Source organism: Eutrigla gurnardus (assembly GCF_963514095.1).
Source record: "Eutrigla gurnardus genome assembly, chromosome: 20".
In the NCBI taxonomy this organism is placed as follows: domain Eukaryota; kingdom Metazoa; phylum Chordata; class Actinopteri; order Perciformes; family Triglidae; genus Eutrigla; species Eutrigla gurnardus.
The window spans coordinates 13,100,734-13,124,157 of NC_139931.1; the positions used below are offsets into that span (position 1 = coordinate 13,100,734).

General features: G+C 42.0%; 1 protein-coding gene across 1 annotated transcript; it reads left to right on the plus strand.

Annotated features, from left to right (window-relative positions):
* Positions 1-15,197: 15,197 nt before the first annotated feature.
* LOC311031469 (carnitine O-palmitoyltransferase 2, mitochondrial-like) lies at positions 15,198-18,850 on the plus strand (the record flags this gene model as incomplete). Its single annotated transcript, XM_084037774.1, has 6 exons — positions 15,198-15,373; positions 16,448-16,528; positions 16,630-16,736; positions 16,833-17,950; positions 18,024-18,207; positions 18,519-18,850. 6 exons carry the CDS (start codon positions 15,198-15,200, stop codon positions 18,848-18,850), a joined length of 1,998 nt encoding a protein of 665 aa, XP_083893900.1.
* Between the last annotated feature and the right edge of the window lie 4,574 nt (positions 18,851-23,424).

Below are 23,424 nucleotides of genomic sequence, written 5' to 3' on the forward strand. Positions count from 1 at the left end.
GTCAAGGAGGATGAGGATGGTGAGGTGTCCGGAGTCTGAGGAGAGGAGGAGGTCGTTGGTGACTTTCAGGAGGGCTGTCTCGGTGCTGTGTTTTGTGCGGAAACCAGATTGGAATGATTCAAACAGGTTATTGCAGGTGAGGTGGGTTGTGAGTTGTGAGGCGACAGCACGTTCCAGGATTTTTGACAGGAAGGGGAGATTGGAGATGGGGCGGAAGTTATTTGGGTTGTCAGGGTCCAGACCGGGTTTTTTGATGATGGGAGTGATGGCAGCCAGTTTGAGGGTTTGGGGGACAGAACCAGAGCAGAGGGAGGCGTTAATGAAGTCAATGATGAGTGGGGAGATGACAGGGAGGCAGTCCTTGATGAGTTTGGAGGGTATGGGGTCCAGGTTGCAGGTGGAGGTTTTTATTCCGGTCATGATGGTTGTGAGTTGTGCTGGTGATACTGGAGAGAAGTGGGTCAGGTACTGGATAGTGGTGGGTGGGGAGGGAGGGAGGGAGGCAGGCGGGGAGATGGGAGGGATCCTGGAGGTGTTGAGGTTACTGTAAATGGTGCTGATTTTTGTTTGGAAGAATGATAGGAATGATTGGCACTTTTCAGTAGTAAATGATGAGGAGGTGTTGTCGTGAGGTTTGAGAAGGGAGTTGATGGTGGAGAACAGAGCCTTGGGGTTGTTGGAGCCAGAGTGGATGAGGTGGGAGTAGTGGGTGGTCCGGGCAGCGTTGAGTGCTTCTTTGTACTGTTGTAGGTGGTCGGTGTAGGCGAGAAGGTGAACTGTTAATCCGATTTTCTTGCAGAGTCTTTCAAGTTGTCTTTTCCGGGTCTTCATTTGGCGGAGTGTGGGGGTGAACCAGGGGGCAGAGTGAGTGAAGGAAACTGTTTTTGTTTTAGCGGGGGCAAGCTGATTCAAGCAGGAGGAGAGTGTGCAGTTGTAGTAGTTAACCAGGTCAGTGGGGTCATCAGATGGTGGGCGGGGTGAAGCAGACAGACAATGGATGAGTGAGGTTGAGAGAGCAGAGGGAGAGATGGATTTAAGATTTCTGAAGGTTATGGTCCGGTTTTGTTTTGTGGTGGGGATGGGGATGTCTATGTCCATGGTGATAGCCAGGTGGTCAGAGATATGCAGGTTGTGGCTGGTTAACTGTTGGATGTTGAGATTGGTGGAGCAGACCAAGTCCAGAATGAGACCACGGCTGTGTGTTGGGAAGTTGATATGTTGGGTGAAGTTGAGACAATTTAGCAGTTCCAGGAATTCTGTGGCCGGTTTATTGTCTGTGCTGTCAATATGTAGATTAAAATCACCTAGGAGGAGAACAGATGGCGAGATGGCAGATAGCTGGGTTAGAAGGTCAGCAAGATCAGAAAGGAAGGAGGGATGTGGTTTGGGGGGGCGATATATGATGGCTGTGACCAGAGGACAGGGACCAGAGAGTTTGTAGGTGAGGTGTTCAAATGCTGGGGCAGGAGGAATGGAGATGGTGGTTGTCTTGATGTTGTTTCTGTAGATGGCAGCAATGCCAACTCCCCGGCCCTCTGTGCGGGGTTTGTCCATGTAGGTGTATCCTGTGGGCGTGGCTTGGTTTAATGAAAAATAGTCCAGGGGTTTTTGCCAGGTTTCAGTGAGACAGAGAAAATCCAGGTTATTGTCTGTTATGTATTCACTGAGGATGAGGCTTTTGTTGTTGAGGGAGCGGGTGTTAAATAAGGCTACTTTGAGGTGATGTTGCATTGTGAGGGGCTGTGAGGACCGGGGAAGTGGACGCAGGTTGACCAGATCAGGATGTCTTGTGCTCGGTGGGCGGGGGTGCCTGCATGTGATGATGGTCTGAATGTGAAAAGTTACAGGTTGTGGGTGTAATGACTGATGTGACCAGGGGGGGGTGCTAGTGGTCATGAGTGAGCTGTGAGCTGCCAGTGAAGCTTTGGGCGGAGAAGAAGAGTGAGCGGAGTGAGTGGGGGGGGTGTGGCAGGTAAACAGTCATGCATGTGCGGTGGTATGGATGGCGTGCTGCAGGTTAGCCGCTAGCATGTTTTGATGACATTCCTAGCAAAAAAAGGGGAAAAGTATGCCGCTCTATTTGCCATGGTGAATCAGCGAATCTGTGATCGGCGGCGGGGTCTATTTGAGGGAGCCGTGAGCGCGCACCTATCCAGGTTTGGTTTCACCTGGCTTGATGAATCTGTGTCTGCTCATCCTGGCTTGGTCTTTGTGCAACCAATTAAGCCTGTACGCTCTTGTTTTGGATCGATTGAGCTCAGCTCAGTCACTTATCCTGGATGTCTTAATCCTAGTTTTGTGCAACGGGCCCCTGAAATGTGTTCTTTGAAGGGTTTAGCTCGTTTATCAAAATTCATGTGCTTGTTGAAAAACAAAGTTTATATAGCCAGCCATTGAATGAATGTCATGACATTTAATATAAAAAACTTGAAAGAATATTATTGGTATATAATCTCTCAAATCAGCAGTGTACTGTAGCCTGATGTTAGGTGCTTTATGTTTATTAAAGGGTCATTCCGTGTCATTTCATCAAATGCCTCCCACCTGACCATCTCAGAATGTCCTGAAAAAATTCAAGTACAAAGACACACTTGTTACTAGGACAAATCCAAAATATTAGGTCTCTACTGTCAACAGTTTTCTCATGAAACATCATTGAATGAAGGGTAGTTTAGACGGTTTTTGGCATCATGCTCTGAAAAGCCATTTTTAAACAGCAATATCTGGAAAACTATCTCATCTGTGGCCTTCAAAATTTCTACAGAGTATATCTGTTACTAATAGCCTCCAGACATGAAATATCAGGGGTGTAGCTCAATGATGAGCTAGTATGGTAGGTACTTAAAATGTGGCTTGTTGAAATAAAGTAGTACATTTGAAGAGTGGCTGAGCTACCATTTTTGCAGATAAAAGACTTCTAACACTTCTGCCTCTATCTCTGGTATTAGCTCAAACATTCTACAAAATATGGTCTCTCTCAGATGATTAGTTTCACAGATATTAAGGCTCAAAAATGGAAGTTAACACATCTTTGCCCAACTTCAGAGCCATATTCCAAAAAACTGACAACAAGTATCAGGTCCAAACTTACTTTTTTTTAAAGATCATATTCTTGTTAAAATCATATTAAAACACCGGGAGGGTGTTTTGCCTCAATTTGTCGCAGTGATTTTTTAAAATCCTGATATTGGTGGGGTTTTTGTGGCCGATCTTGGTACTGCATGTCCTAACAGCCTACTAGTAAACATCACAGGAGGGCAATTCAATTGTGTTTTTTACCATTTACCAAAGACTTACATGTGACTAAATGCTACTGATAAATTTAGCCTTTTAAAAATGGCTTTTCAGAGTATGATGCCAAAAACCTACTAAACTACCCATCATTCAATGATGTTTCATAAGAAAACTGTTGACAGTAGAGACCATATATTTTGGATTTGTCCTATTAACAACTGTTTCTTCGTACTTGAATTTTTTCAGGACATTCTGAGATGGTCAGGTGGGAAGATTTTCAGAAATTTGATGAAATGACACGGAATGACCCTAAATACAGTGACATACAAATCATGTCTGAGCTCTACCATGAAGCATCTCCTCCTTCAGGATGTCAATAAAAAAGAATCAAATATGATTGTAATCAGATCACTCATATTTTTGTCATCTACCAGTATCTATATTCTCCTCCCTACTTGTCTCACAGTTTTCTGACATATTCACTTTGTTTAATGACATTCCTCCCTCTGCAGGAAGTTTAAGACATTGCACTCAGCAGCTCAACATAGTGTCCTTAATGCAGCTTTAATGACGGTTAAACAGTGAGTATACAGAGACCTCTAGACTCGGGTGTAATAAATAATAAATAACAGAGTCAGTCAGAAAGTCAGCCGACATTTAACTGTGTTTGAATCACAGTTAAAGAGCGATTTAATGTTTACGCTCAGATTACCTATCATTTCTAGTCACATTGTGTCTGTTTGTAGTTGGAGAGCGATGCAACCTCCTTGTGTGTGTTTACCTGCTACAATGCTGTTATTTGCGGTCATTACTTTTATCAATTACCTGTTTTTTGGCAGGATTGTTTGTTGGTTAGCAACGTTATTCTCCCAATTAAAACAAACTCCCTCGTAAATGATGAATAATATAGTCTCTGTCACTCATTCCTGTTGTGCAGCATCCAAAGCATTACACAGTAGTAATGAATCAGCCGACTTTCAGCTTTACAGAAACTTCAATGCACATTCCAGTTCCAGCCCTCCGGCCTCCAACACTATAAAGCTTCTAGTCATTCTATTCTCTCTGATCTTTCTAGTCTCTCTATTTTACTAGTCTTTCTAGTCTCTCTAGTCTCTCTAATTTCTCTAATCTTACTAGTCTCTCTAGTCTCTCTAATTTCTCTAATCTTACTAGTCTTTCTAGTCTCTCTAGTCTTTCTAGTCTCTCTAATTTCTCTAATCTTACTAGTCTTTCTAGTCTCTCTATCTTACTAGTCTTTCTAGTCTCTCTAGTCTCTCTAATTTCTCTAATCTTACTAGTCTTTCTAGTCTCTCTAGTCTCTCTAATTTCTCTAATCTTACTAGTCTGTCTCTCTAATTTCTCTAATCTTACTAGTCTTTCTAGTCTCTCTAGTCTTTCTAGTCTCTCTAATCTTTCTAGTCATTCTAGTCTCTAATCTTTCTAGTCTCTCTCTAGTCTTTCCAGTGTTGGGGTTGTAGCAGGAGCAGATTTGGTTATCAACAGTTAATTATTAATATCAATATGATTATCGGTATTAATAATTATATTTAATATATTATCATGATATAATCATGAATAAACGGGGCACCACCCTGGGATCAGGGAAAAGATAACCTTAAACTGTATTCAGTCTCAATATAAAGGTCTTATATTCACATGCCAATCATCGTGATCATTGGCATGGAAGCATAAAAACAATCTAACAATTAAGAAGGGCGTGAAATTCAAGCACTAGCCTTCACAACCTGCTGTTATCCAGTGACATATACACAACAAGCACAAGGGACCGCTAGTTATAATATAATAAGATTTATTAAAATCAGTAATAATGATCACAATCAATAACACTGCAATTAACAAAGCCTTATTACCTAACTACCTAACACACAAAACTAAGCTAAACAGAAGGAGAGACACACGTGGAGTGTGCGTGCGTGCGCATGTGCGTGTGTGTGCGTGTGTGTGTGTCGAGAGAGAGCGAGAGAGAGAGAGAGAGAGAGGGATGGCTATGTGCGGCCGCCAGATGGAGCTATTCCTCGCAGCGTTCAGCGGCGGAGCCACTGACGTCCGATGGAGTAGCGAGAGAGAGAGAGAGAGAGAGAGAGAGAGAGAGAGAGAGAGAGAGAGAGATGGCCTTATGCAGCCACCAGATGTAGCTATGTCCCTAGCGTCCGCCGGGAACAGCTGGCTTAGGACTCGTGTGTGCGGCGTATATGTGTGTGTGTGTGTGTTAGCGGGACACAAACAAAGAGAGGGAGAATGCGCGAGCGATATTCTGAGGCTCAGAAGGCGTGCTGCTATCACACGGGCGCGCGTGAATGAACTGGCGTTTATTCCACGAGACCGGTCTTTTAACTGATAGTAGAGGCTTTCTGAGCTCGCGAATATGGCGGAGGTTAGTCAAAAACACTGTTACAGAAATCAACCCAGCGGCGTGGGTACACGATCAGCATTCAAATACAGCAGCACATGACCGCGATCAGAACTTAAAACACATTAACAAGAATTACAAGCACGTCCTACACTATCGAATCTCTGCTTCTGCCCAGACAAATAGCCTCTTACTTTTGTCGATGTGAGATGCGTCGATGTGAGGGTTTCGTCCCGTGCGGTGATGGCGTTCCTTGACGCCGGCAACGGACGGTAGTTCGTGGGCGCTCGTTCAGCGCCGGATCCAATTGGTTGAAGAAAACCGTTAGTTATTCTTCCTTCTGCAGGGAACGAGGAACAATCGCGGGGCTCGGCGATTTAGTCAGCTGATTTCAGACAAAGACGGGTCGAGTTATCCGTTCTGCTGGCAGCTGGGACGAAGAAAGTTTTTCTTCTTACCGCGGGGAACGGGAGAGTCGCGCTGTCGCGGTGGTCTCCTCGGGATCCAAAATGATAAACAAAAGAAAAATAAAACGAGTAGAGGAAAAGAGGGGTAAAACAACTGTTGCTCGTCCAGCGAGTTTGGGGGAAAGACTGCGGCGTAGGACAAAGGAAAACGCTGCAGACGTAATGTTCACCTCCTGGTGTAACGTGAGTTACGATGGAAAGAGAGCGTTCCTCCGGCGGCGCCGGATTATATAGCTTAGGCCGCTCCAGGGGACCCCCCAGGGTTCCCTGAAGATTGTCAGCCAATAGGGCACCAGTTGTGTGTCGTCACATTTCTCACCTGGGTGAGATGTGAAACTAAAATGGCGGTGTAGTTTTTAATCCCCTTTGTCCCTTTGTCCTGGCCGCATGTGTAGGCTTTGTAGGCCGCATTGTGTAGTCCTAACGGTTAGGTCCCTAACACCAGTCGTTCTAGACTCTTTAGTCTTTCTAGTCTCTCTAGTCTTTCTTTGTAAAATCCAAACGCTTCAACACGTCAACATTCAGATTCATTCACATAAAGCTTCCCCAAAGATTTTTGATACATTTCTGATCAATTTCAGAATTAAAATAATTATTGACGTTGTCGTGACTCCTTAATTGTAGTTAACCATATCTATCTTGTTTTCTGATGATTTGTTTTCTATTTCAAACTGAACTGTCCTCCTTGAATAATTCAAATCATCTCAAACTTGTTTAAAAAACAAGGTCCGCTGCACCGGGATCAGTTTTAAGGACCCTATTCAAAAACACTTTTTGAATAGGGTTACTAATAGTCACTATTTCGTTCCAAAGCAACACTATGGTTCACCATCATTAGAACAGAGTCAAGTGAGCATAACAGGAAGTCAAATATACGTTAACAGACATACTAACAGATTTCTATAAAAAAGAGGTTGACTTACATTCGGCTTGCTTCTGGGTTTTCTATTTCAGGCCCCTCCTATCCTCTGAGACAAACAGCAGACAATAAGGATGAGCACAGCAGAGGTCACACATACCAACAAACACTCTTAATATTAATATTATTATTTGTTCGGACCCCGCGAAAACATTGCGCATACTTTCATATTAGTACATTATTAGCATTTCCCAACCATTTTACCTCGATGTTTCTTATGTATTATATATATTTGGGTATTTCAATGGCATGTGCAGACTCATGTCATTTTCACATGGACTGGTGCAAATACACATTTCACCCCATCTCTCCACCGCAGGGGGTTCCCTCCGAGGAATAACGGAACATAAAAAATAAAAAAAACATATTTGTTTGTTAGTAGTACTCTGTTTGTTACAAGTAAACCGGAGACTAAGCAGTTAATATCTGGGTAGTAATTCATTTTACTAGTTTCTTTTAAAGCAATAATACAATTTATGCAACGATTTAACTTACAAAACAACTTTAATTGCAGGTCATGACATTAGCATTTCTTACATCCAATACAAGGAGGACACAATGTCAAGCTATCACATGCAAATGCAAATTACATAGCTTATTCCACTTAATATTTGTAGTGCTATTTATGTAGGTCATACAGTGGAAATGAATATAATTTATACGCTCTGTAACCTCTATGCTGGAATAGGCGCTGCAAGGACTGCAGGTATTTCTGAATGTCAGTCACAACACATTCATATAACACTCCCATTAGTTTTGCCGATAAGTCTAATTCTTTTTCATCTCATTCCTAAGTCTCTTAGGAGGGTTAGTGGAGATCACAGAACACAGCAGATCTGTAATATACACCCAGCTGGAAGTGAAGTAAAATAACAAAAGGTTTGGCGAGACATTTCATTTTGGAAACAAGTCCACGGATATGATGATAACATATTTTTTCAATGAAGATCGAAACTCGCTGACTTGGCTAAAACAAAGCAAATACAATCACCCTGTCAGATATGAAACAAATGAATCAAGCAAAAGTTAAAGTGCTGTGGTAACTTAAATCCCTATGCTTCTATAAGACTTTACAAACAATTAGATGTCAAAAAGTGCAGTTGTAGAGAAGCTCACACTGCGCTCATACACATACATTTTCAATGTATATTTCTTGAATGAATAGGACTATACACTGAGCAATAGACTGCCAAAGTGCAAAAGAAAGGAATGATTGAGCCATTGCCAGTGATTGCTGCTTAATGCAGCGGCCAAATAGAAAGCTTCAATGTTAAGATAACTGAAACAAATACTTTATTATTTTATCAAAGATTAGCTGTGACTGGGATTTTAACCCCCACCCTCCAAATCTAAGTCTGTATCATTACCCACTGAGCTATCCAGGAGAACATGCAGAGCATGGACTCCTCTGACTCGCCACACTCACTCACACAGCCAGGTTGACAGCTCCTTCATGTCAGTGGTCAGACAGAGGGAGCTGATCATGTGTCTGTTTAGCTCTGTCTGTACAAACTGCGACTTCTGCTTTTAGGTCACAGTATCAATTCCCATGTTGAGAGATATCATACCTTGCTGATTTCACTTCCAGACAATTAGCTCAGTTGGCTAGGAGCTGGTTCTTGGTGCCAGACGATGTGGTTTCAAGCCCCAGCAAGCGTGATAATGGTGATACATCAAAATACCTTGTAGTCTTTGTGAAACAAATGTACAAAATTTTAGAGTCAGGGTAGATGATGTTTGACAAAAACATATCAGAATTTTACCTCAGACACTGATTTTTGACTGTGAATGGCTTAGTCAATTTGTGAAGCCACAGTTGAGTTGCCACTAGCTCAGTGCGATAGACAATGGTCTTTGGTTCCAGAAATTGTGGATTTCAGCCTCAACTGGTGCAAAATGTGCAACATTACAATGTCAACTGTCTTGCCTTCCTATTCTCCTGTTTGTTGCTCAGAATTGCCTAAAGTTGCCAAAAATAGTCTGGACCCGACGCAGCTATAATTGTGTTTATTTTTTAAAAGTTTAGTTACACTACTCCCTTCTTCAGGAGGAAATGACACAAAGCAAAGAAGCAGCGAGGGGAATTTAACCCAGGGTCCCTGCAGCAAGGATATAACCCCTCTTTCTGGGGCATTTAAGTGAGCTATACTATTCACTGGACAAAGGCTTTTGAAAGTTTGTTACAAGTCACATGATCTAGAGATACAATTTGAGGTTGTGAGTTCAAGGCCTGGTTGATGCAGTCAGACAGAGTGACCATGTTAATGCCTACTGAGGTGATGTGTGGATTAGTGACAGACAATTTGAAAAATATTAAACACTTATTTTACAGACAATTTTACTCATGTATTTGTCTCCTCCTCATACTTTTCCATGATTGGCCTCATCCCATGGCTGCTCTACCCTGCTGACTGGCTTAGTCAAGTTGTGAAGCTGCACATAAGTTCAGTGATAAAGGAAGGTCTTTGATGTCAGAGGCCAAGCCTTAACTGATGTTAAAAAAAAAATCATATTGTAATGCTGACTTTGTGGCTACTGCATCAGGGTTTGTTGATGCCAGGAATTGAACCTTGATCTCCCCGGGGAAAGGGAGAGGTTTGGTGTGTTGGGCCTGGGAGCTGGCCCAATGGTGGCTGTCATGTGTGAGTTAAGAGCTGGTTGCCCCATGGATTGCACCTATGGTCTAGTCTTCCCCCTCTACAAACCAGGTGTGACATACCAATAGTGATTACTGTGAACAGAACAGAACAAAGAAGAACAGAAGAGAGAGAGAACAGAAGAAACTTCAGAGAATCAAGGTGAGCTAAATATAATATCTTATTTCAGCATGCTTGACCCTAGCTGAGGACTTTTATGGTGAAAGGTGGACTAAGCATTTGTTTCTTGTTATGTTTTGTTCGTTTGCTTGCTTGTTTGTTTTCTTGTAGAAATGACTTACACAGCTTGGACGAAAAGCCGAAGTGTGCCATTGGCTTGAAAAAGAGGGTTTTGCTGAGATTTCCATTATTGTTATAATACGTAACATTTTGAGTACTTGTTACATAACACTGAAAAGTATTTTAACATTATTTAAATCAATGTGAAAACTTTGTGGGGTTCCCTCACTTTCTCATGATTCTGTTCCACTGTCACGATTACTACGTACAGTATGTACTCTGATTCCTTTCATTGGACCATGCATTATTTTATTGTTTGTAGATAGCTTACAATAAGGCGAAGTAAGTGCACCTTGGATTGATGGAACTAAAACTCTTTTTTGTCTCCACTTTCTGCCATGTCACCATTGCTGGAGATTACACAAATCCACGACTGAGGACAGCATGATATGTCTGGCCTGTCATGTTGCTGATTCCACTGTGCTGACTTTTGACCTGTTCTCCCCTGGGACCTACACAGTCTGTTCTGTTGGACTATCTTTAAATAAATGTTTTTCTCATTAAAATGTTTTGAATGTTTGTTCAATGTCAACATGATAAATGACCACAATATAATATGAACTAAACTGATATGTAGAATACAATATGGTTCTTTATAGAACCCTCAGAGGACAAGACAGTTATTTGTGAAAACCTTTGAAAAGGGATGTTTTTAGAACCACCTGTGTGAGGTCTAGATGAAACCCTTGAAACATGAAAGGGTTCTTGGTGGAACTCCTTTTGTAGGTTCTAGATGAAACCCTTGAAAAACGAAAGGGTTCTTAGTGGAACTCCCTGTGTGGGTTCTAGATGAAACCCTTGAAATACGAAAGGGTTCTTAGTGGAACTCCCTGTGTGGGTTCTAGATAAAACCCTTGAAAAATAAAAGGGTTCTTAGTGGAACTCCCTGTGTGGGTTCTAGACGTAATCTTTGAAAAATGAAAGGGTTCTTAGTGGAACTCCCTGTGTGGGTTCTAGATGAAACCATTGAAATATGAAAGGGTTCTTAGTGGAACTCCCTGTGTGGATTCTAGATGTAACCCTTGAAAAATGAAAGGGTTCTTAGTGGAACTCCCTGTGCAGGTTCTAGATGAAACCCTTGAAATATGAAAGGGTTCTTAGTGGAACTCCCTTCGTGGGTTCTTTGTAGAACCTCTCATGGGGGGTTCTGGGTGGAACTTTACGCACACAGTTCTAGGTATAACCCTTTATTTGGGGTTCTCGGTAGAACCTTCCAAAAGGGTTCCAGGTGGAACCTTTATAAAAGGTTCTACCTGGAGCCAAAAAGGGTTCTCCTATGAGGACAAGCCGAAGAACCTTATATGGTTCTACTTAGCACTTTTATTTCTAAGAGTGTACCGTACTAGGTTATCATTCATCAGCTACCCTCCCGGTTTTTTAATATGATTTTAACAAGATTATGATCTTTCAAAAAAAGTAAGTTTGGACCTAATACTTGTTGTCAGTTTTTTGGAATATGACTCTGAAGTTGGGCAAATATGTGTTTACTTCCATTTTTGAGCCTTAATATCTGTAAAACTAATCATCTGAGAGAGACCATATTTTGTAGAATGCTTAAGCTAACACCAGAGATAGAGGCGGAAGTGATAGAAGTCTTTTATCTGCAAAAATGGGAGCTCAGCCACTCTTCAAATGTACTACTTTATTTCAACAAGCCAGATTTTAAGTACCTACCATACTAGGTTATCATTGAGCTACACCCCCGATATTCCACGTCTGGAGGCTATTAGTAACAGATATACACTGTAGAAATGTTGAAGGCCACAGGTGAGATAGTTTTCCAGATATTGCTGTTTAAAAATGGCTTTTCAGAGCATGATGCCAAAACTACCCTTCATTCAATGATGTTTCATGAGAAAACTGTTTACAGTAGAGACCTAATATTTTGGATTTCTCCTATTAACAAGTGTCTTTGTACTTGAATTTGTTCAGAACATTCTGAGATGGTCAGGTGGGAGGCATTTGATGAAATGACACGGAATGACCCATATACGGAGAACAACCGCTCAAGGGAAACTGCAATCTAAAAGTTAACTAGTCTATGGGACTTTAAGCTTAAAAGCCTGTCTGCATTAATTCCTATTTAGGTGTTGAGGCTGCACAGTAACAAGCAGAGCCGATCTAGAGCAATAATAATAATATAAGTTAGAGTTAAGACATTACATGAATTCCTGCAGTGTGTTCACAAGTCCTTACAGGACATTTTCACTGTTGTGGAAGGAAAGGCACTCAGCTAAGAAACAAGTGTTTGTCATCACAATGTTTGATTTAAGGAGCAGTGGTGAGTGCAGTCATCATTCTCATCTCTGAAATTGTTGATTCACTTCTGGTAATCATGAAGACGGTCATATTAATATGAATATTTCAATCACCAAAACAGTTAAAACAATGAGATTTACAGTGCTTAATTATTTAGATGATTGAGAATTGAAATGTGTTCTTTGAAGGGTTTAGCTTGTTTATCAAAATTCATGTGCTTTTTGAAAAACAAAGTATATATAGCCAACCATTGAATGAATGTCATGACATTTAATATAAAAAACCGGAAAGAATATTATTGGTATATAATCTCTCAAGTCAGAAGTGTACTGTATTTATTTTCATTGGGACACAGATTCCAGAGGAGCAGTCGTTGGATCTGTTCGGATTCCTCAATTTTTTTACTTTCCCCACTAAGATCCCTGTTACCTTTTATTATCGTACTATGGGGAGCTTTGCTCCGTTCTATTTACTTTAACGTTCTATTTACTTTAACACTGTTTATATATATATATATATATATATATATATATATATGTGTATGTATGTACTGTATGTCCAACTCCTTCACCTGTTCTCTCTACATAATGGCTTGTCCTTTTTTGGAGGATGTACTGGATGAGGAAGCCCTAATCCTCAGACAAGCATTTAGGCAGGAAAGAGTCTTCCGGGACAGGTCAGACCCATTGGCCTTTGGAGAGGACTATCTCATTGAGAGATACAGATTCTCAGGTGATGGACTGAGATATTTATGGAGGCTGCTGAGTCCAAAAATACAGCACCAGACAGCACGAAGCCATGCTCTCACTGTACCACAGATGGTCTGTGTTACATTGAGATTTCTTGCAAGTGGGAGCTTCCTTTATTCTGTTGGGGATGCAGAGAACCTCAATAAAGGAACCATTTGCCACACAATAAGACGTGTTTGTCTGGCGCTGAAGTCATTCACCTGCATATTTATCACCTTCCCTGCATCCACAGAAGACCTATCTACATCAAGGAGGAGTTTTACAAGATTACGGGCAACCTCAATTTCAACGTGCAACCATTAGTTTCTACTTTGATCAGTCACAATTGAATACTGACTATTTTTTGTTACAGCTTTCCCCAACATCATTGGTGCAGTGGATTGCACACACATTAGGATCAAACGCCCCCCCCCCCCCCCCCCCCCAGTTTTTTAGCCCATCCTTTCTCGCAATCTTTCTTTTTTTCCTTCTTTTCTTTTCCTTGGTTGTTTTAGACATTCTCGTTTTGGTTTTTAACCGAGGAATTAGAAGCTTGTTCCTACTTCCCTACGCCTCCCCCCTGTGATAGTGGTATGACCCGAAGGAAGAAGGGCTCTGTGTGCACGAACACAGCCCTGTGTGCTGATTGGACAGGATGACCCCGGGCTTTGTTGATATTTTACAAAACAAACAACAGGCTCTATGTGCACGTAGAGGCGCGCTTTTTTTCTAAAAACCGGATGATTTATGTTGTTTTATCGGAGCGTAGTGTCGACTTCGGTGAATATGATCAAAAAAATGTTGCCGACTGGGACTTTAAATTTTAGATTCACATTGAAAAGCCTATTTGATACTACCTGAACCTAAACTGTATTATAATTATTTTTCTTTGTGTGAAAAGGGAAATGTAATTTAAAATACTGTCAAAATGACAATCAGGTGTTTTTGCTTGCATTTTGAATGATGGTGAACCTTGGAGTTAAATGGGATTCAATGAGGCAACTTTTATACTTGGATGACGTACTGGGAAATGTGTCACGCATCATTAAACGTTTTTTTTGTTAATGGTGGTTATGCTTACACTGATTTTAGACTCTTCAGTTTGCGCTGTTTAAGATGAAGGGCCCTAGTTTCGTAGACCAGGCGCAGTCAGCTTTCAGCGCACCTGCGCCGCGCCGACGGGGTGTGTCCGCCTGGACTTTGCATATTTCGTGCACCGCGCAGGCTCGCGCAGGCACACCTCCCGTCTCGCCCACCGGCGCAAGTGGGAAAGAGGGAGGAGAAGAAGGCGTGAGTGGGAGACGAGGAGGAGACGAGGCGTGGACTGGGATTAATACAGCCGATTCAGATCTTCACCAATCAAATGAGCTCCTCTCCTCTCCTTTAATGCGTTAGGGGAGGTTCAGTGCAAGTTCCGTCACTTGACAACCCGATGACAGAAGCAGCGCCGCCGCTCCTACCACGCGCATCACGCGCTGTGCGCGCGTATCATAATAATAACAATGCCCATATTATAAAAAACAGGAGAGAGAGAGGGAGATGTTTTGGTCCGAGAGGCTGAGTTTCCGCTACGCGTGCCATCCGCCTTTGATCTGACGTCAGATGTGACGGGACAATCTATATAGATATAAATTCACGTGTTGATTCAATTACTTGCATTAAATAGTGTTTGTTGTGATTATGTATTGCATTTAAATGGGCCTGGAACTGTGGAAACCTGCCTGTGAGGTCTCGGTGACGTGTGCGCACTGCGCGCCGTCAGACAAACTTCCACTCCGCCAGCTGTGATTCGCATTGAATGAATGGACTTTATTTACGCCTTGCGCCGAAAGTAGACCAGGTTGGAGCTGGCGAGCTTTCAGCGCAGTCTCGGCGAGGCTTTTTGCCACGAAACTTCCGCTACGCCAAGCTGAATCTGTGACGCCTCCCACTGCTGCGCCGCCACACCCATCTTGGCGCAGGCGATCCACCAAACTGCCAAACTGACGGTGCGCAAGGCTGCGCGGGTCGAAACTTGCATTGCGCCGGCTCCGCCACCCTGCGCTGCGCCACGAAACTAGGGCCCGTAATATTTACCTCAAGTCAATATTTGAGACTTCATCTGCATTCTCGATGACTGTTTGCCCAGAGGCCTTCTTCACTTCCCAGTTTAGACATCCTGGAATCCTTTCGTGAGGGTCGAGGAGGTGAGTGTGCTCTCTGTCTCTGACTTGTTACCTGGAGTGACAGGTGTCTCATCAGAAAACAACACAGTAGGTATTGGGATCTCCAGCCAACGCCATCATGATCAGTCTGCTTCAAACGCAGTGCGTTTCATCTCTGAGGAACTCCAGAATGACTTTAAGAGCCGCTGCTCTGGGCTTCAGTAAGAGAAACTACAGCAGCGACAGGACGCCTTCAACAGAGTATCTGCACCGAAGTGTTGTACCATCGATGCATTACCAGAAGAGTCTACCCAAGTAAGGAGCCACAAACACATTTTCACATTACAGTTGACTGACACATGTAAACGAGTAACTGAGTAATTTACCACCTGTAATAAGTTTAATTATTAATCGGGTTATTCGGGATTGGAAAGGGACATTTGTTCAACATCTTCTCATCAACTACATGAATGTTTCTAAGATGATCCAATAGGAATCGAGACACGTATGAAACTGTCTTATTTCAGCTTCTCCATTTAACTACATCTTTCAAAAGTAATTACACAGATGTCTGAATTCATATTGGATCACCGAAGAAAGATTCATGTAGTCGTTGAAAAGTTGACCGAACATCCATTTCCAACCCCGAATAACCCTGAAAGGTGTGGTGCAGCTCAGGTATGGAGTATTAACAGTAATGATGTGCACTTTAACAAACACGTCATTGTGTTACAGCTTATACAACTAGTACTTCTATATTATTATTATTATATTTGAAAATATGAAAAAAGCTAAGAGTATAGACATAGATTCCATGACTAATTCAGAGCATCTATTTACCCTTGCATGTGTGACCTAGTGAATGGTGTGGTTGGTGCAGATCCTGACTCGAGGGGAACTCGACAAGACTACCTGGGGATTTTCACTCTGACATATGTCCACTTTAAACCCTCAAGCTTATACTGAGACATGAGGGCTCTCACATACACAGGAGCCTCTGGAACACCTCATGTAGATGCTGCACATGAGAGGAGAAGTCAGATGAGTAAATTATAATATTGTCCAAGTATACTAGCAGCGACAGAATGTTCCGCCTCTTAGACGGCAACAGAGGTCGTCACAGAGCCGCATCATTTGCCCCTTGCTTCAGTCTCCGAGCCCCAATTGGTGGAAAACCTTGCATGTCATGGGGGAAAAGCCTGGGACAGGTGCAGATTATCAGGTGGTTATTAGTAACAGTGACTGGGAGCACATGTACAAGGCGGTTAATATAAAAGCATGCAGTATAAAACCAAACAATTCATCCAAATCCATGCAGTAAAAACACAGCAATCCATCAATAGTGTCAAATATAAAAACAAATCATCAGTTCTGCCCTGTGACATTAAGGCTACCCATACCGAAGCTGGCGGATACTCTCAGAAGGTATTTAGCTGCCCAGAAGCCTCTGTTGGATGATGAACAGTTCAGGTAAGTTTTTTTGAAAGACAATCAACGATTTCATATTTGAAACTTGCTTATCCATTCTCACTTAAATCTTATTTGGAACGATCTTGATTGTGTATCCTTAGAACAACAGAGAAACTTGCACTGGATTTCCAGAACGGTGTGGGGAAGCAGCTGCAGGAGGATCTGGTAGCTCAGGACAAAAACAATAAGCACACAAGCTACAGCTCAGGTTAATCTGCCATTCTGATAACTACCCTGAATTTGAATGCATCTCATATTTGTACAATCACTATTGAATGTGGTTAAATAACTCCTTTTCTTTCAGTACCATGGTTTGACAGGTACCTTTGTACTCGTGTCCCTTTGGTGTTGAACATCAACCCTGCTGTGATGTTTAAGCCCGATCCGAAAACGGAGTACAATGACCAGCTTGTGCGGGCAACTAATGTGGTGTGTTCAGCAGTCCGCTTCATGAAAACACTACGAGCTGGATTTCTGGAGCCAGAGGTTGTCCACCGCAACCCAGCAAAGAGTGACACAGATGGTTTCAAAAGGTTAATCCGCTGGGTCCCGTCCTCTCTGTCTTGGTATGGAGCTTACATGGTGAATGCTTCCCCCCTGGACATGTCTCAGTACTTTCGCCTCTTCAACACAACTCGGATCCCTAAGATTGGGAGAGATGAGCTCTTCACAGAGGAGACAGCGCGACATCTCCTCGTGATGAGGAAAGGCAACATGTATGTGTTTGACGTTGTAGAAAGAGACGGGAATCTAGTGAAGCCTGCAGAGATTCAGTCCCATTTGAAGTACATTTTGTCCGACCCAACGCCAGCAGCTGCTTTTCCTCTCGGGGTCCTGACCAGTGAGGACAGGGATGTGTGGGCCGGGCTGAGAGACAAACTGATAGCGGCTGGAAACGCAGAGGTTTTACGGATTGTTGACAGCGCTCTCTTCTGTCTCTGTCTGGACGATGAAAGCATGAGGGACGTTAACCACCTCTACCACAACACGCTGCATGGCGACGGCTGCAACCGGTGGTACGACAAGTCCTTCAATCTCATTCTGACCAAAGACGGACAGGCAGCCATTAATATGGAGCACTCCTGGGGCGACGGGAAAACTATGCTTCGATTTCAGAATGAGATCTTCAAAGATATGACGGAGCGGCCGCAGGTCCACCCGGGCTCGGCTGCTGCTGCTGTGGATTCAGCGTCTGCTGTGCACAGACTGCAGTTCAACCTGGACAGCGAGCTGGAGAGTGGCATCAAAAAAGCCAAGGACAACTTTGACTCAACTGTATCAAAACTCAGCATTGATAACCTCAGGTTCGAGAAAGGCAAGGCACAGTTAAAGAAGAACAAGTTGACTCCAGACGCTATGGTCCAGCTGGCTTTTCAAATGGCTTTCCTGAGGCAGTATGGGCAGACGGTTACCTCGCATGAGGTAACCGTCGGTCCAGCTGGCTTTTCAAATGGCTTTCCTGAGGCAGTATGGGCAGACGGTTACCTCGCATGAGGCCTGTAGCACTGCAGCGTTCAGACATGGCCGCACAGACAGCATCCACACAGCCACCATTCACACACAACGATGTTCACACGCCTTTGTTCACCAGCCAGGCAAACACAGCGTGGAACAACTACAGGCCATGCTGACCGAGTGCTCTAAATATCATCGGCAGCTCGTTAAGGAAGCTTCTATGGGTGTGTATATGACATGTTTACTTGCTTTTGAAGGATTACGATTGTGATATTTGTGAACTATTCAAAGTATTGTCCCGTCGACACATTTCTGAAAACATGCCCTGAAGGATTTTCATTACACTTTCACTGTAAGATATTCCTCCCGTTAGTAATGTTATAAGGTGCTTAGGAAATAATGTTTCCAGTTAATATCTTCCAATATTTTTTACTAAGATAACGACTTCAGAATTGGGGGATTTCGGAATTGGTCTCACAACACACAGACACCCTTTGGTCTTGCTGAACTCACCATTGCTTTTGTTTCTCACTAGGTCAAGGTTTTGAGTTTCACCTGTTTGCCCTGGAACACCTGGCCAATTCAAAGAACCAGGCTCTGCACAGCTTTTACACAGATCCAGCGTACATTGCCATAACTAACATCCCCACCATGTACACCAGCACCCTCACTAGTCCTGCAACGATTTCTAGTTGCCTTGGCCCGGAGGTGCCTGATGGTTTTGGTATTTTCTACAGTGTCCATGAAGACTGGATTGGCTGCACTGTGTCAAGCTACACGGATCGCAATGTCCATGAATTCCTGCAGTGTGTTCACAAGTCCTTACAGGACATTTTCACTGTTGTGGAAGGAAAGGCACTCAGCTAAGAAACAAGTGTTTGTCATCAAAATGTTTGATTTAAGGAGCAGTGGTGAGTGCAATCATCACTATCATCTCTGAAATTGTTGATTCACTTCTGGTAATCATGAAGACAGTCATATTAATATGAATATTTAAACCACCAAAACAGTTAAAACAATGAGATTTACAATGCTTAACTATTATTATTATTATTATTATCATTATTATTATTAGATGATTGAGGCTTGAAATGTGTTCTTTGAAGGGTTTAGCTTGTTTATAAAAATTCATGTGCTTTTTGAAAAGCAAAGTTTATATGAATGAATGAATGAATGAATGTCATGACATTTAATATAAAAAACTGGAAAGAATATTATTGGTATATAATCTCTCAAGTCAGCAGTGTACTGTAGCCTGATGTTAGGTGCTTTATGTTTATTAAATACAGTGACATAAAAATCATGTCTGAGCTCTACCATGAAGCATCTCCTCCTTCAGGATATCAATAAAAAAGAATCAAATATGATTGTAATCAGATCACTCATATTTTTGTCATCTACCAGTATCTATATTCTCCTCCCTACTTCTTTTCTGACATATTCACTTTGTTTAATGACATTCCTCCCTCTGCAGGAAGTTTAAGACATTGCACTCAGCAGCTCAACATAGTGTCCTTAATGCAGCTTTAATGACGGTTAAACAGTGAGTATACAGAGACCTCTAGACTCAGGTGTAATAAATAATAAATAACAGAGTCAGTCAGAAAGTCAGCCGACATTTAACTGTGTTTGAATCACAGTTAAAGAGTGATTTAATGTTTACGCGCAGATTACCTATCATTTCTAGTCACATTGTGTCTGTTTGTAGTTGGAGAGCGATGCAACCTCCTTGTGTGTGTTTACCTGCTACAATGCTGTTATTTGCGGTCATTACTTTTATCAATGAGAATATTGATTTTACCTGTTTTTTGGCAGGATTGTTTGTTGGTTAGCAACGTTATTCTCCCAATTAAAACAAACTCCCTCGTAAATGATGAATAATAAAGTCTCTGTCACTCATTCCTGTTGTGCAGCATCCAAAGCATTACACAGTAGTAATGAATCAGCCGACTTTCAGCTTTACAGGAACTTCAATGTGAAAATTCCAGTTCCAGCCCTCCGGCCTCCAACACTATAAAGCTTCTAGTCATTCTAGTCTTTCTAATCTTTCTAGTCTCTCTAATTTCTCTAATTTTACTAGTCTCTCTAATCTTTCTAGTCATTCTAGTCTCTCTAATTTCTCTAATCTTTCTAGTCTCTCTAGTCTCTCTAATCTTTCTAGTCTCTCTAAATTCTCTAATCTTACTAGTCTCTCAGGTCTTTCTAGTCATTCTAGTCTCTCCAATTTCTCTAATATTTCTAGTCTTACTAGTCATTCTAGTCTCTAATCTTTCTAGTCTCTCTCGTCTCTCTGGTCTTTCCAAGTTTTCTAGACTCTCTATTCTTTCTAGTCTCTCTCGTCTCTCTAGTCTTTCCAAGTTTTCTAGACTCTCTATTCTTTCTAGTCTCTCTAATCTTTCTAGTCATTCTAGTCTTTCCAGTCTTTCTAGACTCTTTAGTCTTTCTAGTCTCTCTAGTCTTTCTAGACTTTGTCAAATCCAAACGCTTCAACACGTCAACATTCAGATTCATTCACATAAAGCTTCCCCAAAGATTTTTGATACATTTCTGATCAATTTCAGAACTAAATTAATTATTGACGTTGTCGTGACTCCTCAATTGTAGTTAACCATATCTATCTTGATTTCTGACGATTTGTTTTCTATTTCAAACTGAACTAAATAATTCAAATCATCTCAAAATTGTTTAAAAAACAAGGTCCGCTGCACCGGGATCAGTTTTAAGGACCCTATTCAAAAACACTTTTTGATCAGGTCCACCATACTAGTCTATCAGCTTACACCTTCTGATCAGACATACAAATAATGGCAGTCCTATCACTGACATGTTCTGTTACCAATTTATTTTCACAACCATTAATTATAAGAAAGCAAGACCTTCATCAGATAAAACTTGTTGATCTAGGCAAAGATTAGCTGTGACTGGGATTTTAACCCCCACCCTCCAAATCTAAGTCTGTACCATTACCAGGGACTCCTCTGACTCGCCACACTCACTCACACAGCCAGGTTGACAGCTCCTTCATGTCAGTGGTCAGACAGAGGGAGCTGATCATGTGTCTGTTTAGCTCTGTCTGTACAAACTGTGACTTCTGCTTTTAGGTCACAGTATCAATTCCCATGTTGAGAGATATCATACCTTGCTGATTTCACTTCCAGACAATTAGCTCATTGGCTAGGAGCTGGTTCTTGGTGCCAGACGATGTGGGTTCAAGCCCCAGCAAGGGTGATAATGGTGATACATCAAAATACCTTGTAGTCTTTGTGAAACAAATGTACAAAATTTTAGAGTCAGGGTAGATGATGTTTGACAAAAACATATCAGAATTTTACCTCAAACACTGATTTTTGACTGTGAATGGCTTAGTCAATTTGTGAAGCCACAGTTGAGTTGCCACTAGCTCAGTGCGATAGACAATGGTCTTTGGTTCCAGAAATTGTGGATTTCAGCCTCAACTGGTGCAAAATGTGCAACATTACAATGTCAACTGTCTTGCCTTCCTATTCTCCTGTTTGTTGCTCAGAATTGCCTAAAGTTGCCAAAAATAGTCTGGACCCGACGCAGCTATAATTGTGTTTATTTTTTAAAAGTTTAGTTACACTACTCCCTTCTTCAGGAGGAAATGACACAAAGCAAAGAAGCAGCGAGGGGAATTTAACCCAGGGTCCCTGCAGCAAGGATATAACCCCTCTTTCTGGGGCATTTAAGTGAGCTATACTATTCACTGGACAAAGGCTTTTGAAAGTTTGTTACAAGTCACATGATCTAGAGATACAATTTGAGGTTGTGAGTTCAAGGCCTGGTTGATGCTGAGTGACCATGTTAATGCCTACTGAGGTGATGTGTGGATTAGTGACAGACAATTTGAAAAATATTAAACACTTATTTTACAGACAATTTTACTCATGTATTTGTCTCCTCCTCATACTTTTCCATGATTGGCCTCATCCCATGGCTGCTGTACCCTGCTGACTGGCTTAGTCAAGTTGTGAAGCTGCACATAAGTTCAGTGATAAAGGAAGGTCTTTGATGTCAGAGGCCAAGCCTTAACTGATGTTAAAAAAAGAAAATCATATTGTAATGCTGACTTTGGGGCTACTGCATCAGGGTTTGTTGATGCCAGGAATTGAACCTTGATCTCCCAGGGGAAAGGGAGAGGTTTGGTGTGTTGGGCCTGGGAGCTGGCCCAATGGTGGCTGTCATGTGTGAGTTAAGAGCTGGTTGCCCCATGGATTGCACCTATGGTCTAGTCTTCCCCCTCTACAAACCAGGTGTGACATACCAATAGTGATTACTGTGAACAGAACAGAACAAAGAAGAACAGAAGAGAGAGAGAACAGAAGAAACTTCAGAGAATCATGGTGAGCTAAATATAATATCTTATTTCAGCATGCTTGACCCTAGCTGAGGACTTTTATGGTGAAAGGTGGACTAAGCATTTGTTTCTTGTTATGTTTTGTTCGTTTGCTTGCTTGTTTGTTTTCTTGTAGAAATGACTTACACAGCTTGGACGAAAAGCCGAAGTGTGCCATTGGCTTGAAAAAGAGGGCTTTGCTGAGATTTCCATTATTGTTATAATATGTAACATTTTGAGTACTTGTTACATAACACTGAAAAGTATTTTAACATTATTTAAATCAATGTGAAAACTTTGTGGGGTTCCCTCACTTTCTCATGATTCTGTTCCACTGTCACGATTACTACGTACAGTATGTACTCTGATTCCTTTCATTGGACCATGCATTATTTTATTGTTTGTAGATAGCTTACAATAAGGCAAAGTAAGTGCACCTTGGATTGATGGAACTAAAACTCTTTTTTGTCTCCACTTTCTGCCATGTCACCGTTGCTGGAGATTACACAAATCCACGACTGAGGACAGCATGATGTGTCTGGCCTGTCATGTTGCTGACTTTTGACCTGTTCTCCCCTGGGACCTACACAGCCTGTTCTGTTGGAGGTGAGGTCTAGATGAAACCCTTGAAACATGAAAGGGTTCTTGGTGGAACTCCTTTTGTAGGTTCTAGATGAAACCCTTGAAAAACGAAAGGGTTCTTAGTGGAACTCCCTGTGTGGGTTCTAGATAAAACCCTTGAAAAATAAAAGGGTTCTTAGTGGAACTCCCTGTGTGGGTTCTAGACGTAATCCTTGAAAAATGAAAGGGTTCTTAGTGGAACTCCCTGTGTGGGTTCTAGATGAAACCCTTGAAATATGAAAGGGTTCTTAGTGGAACTCCCTGTGTGGGTTCTAGACGTAACCCTTGAAAAATGAAAGGGTTCTTAGTGGAACTCCCTGTGCAGGTTCTAGATGAAACCCTTGAAATATGAAAGGGTTCTTAGTGGAACTCCCTGCGTGGGTTCTTTGTAGAACCTCTCATGGGGGGTTCTGGGTGGAACCTTACGCACACAGTTCTAGGTATAACCCTTTATTTGGGGTTCTCG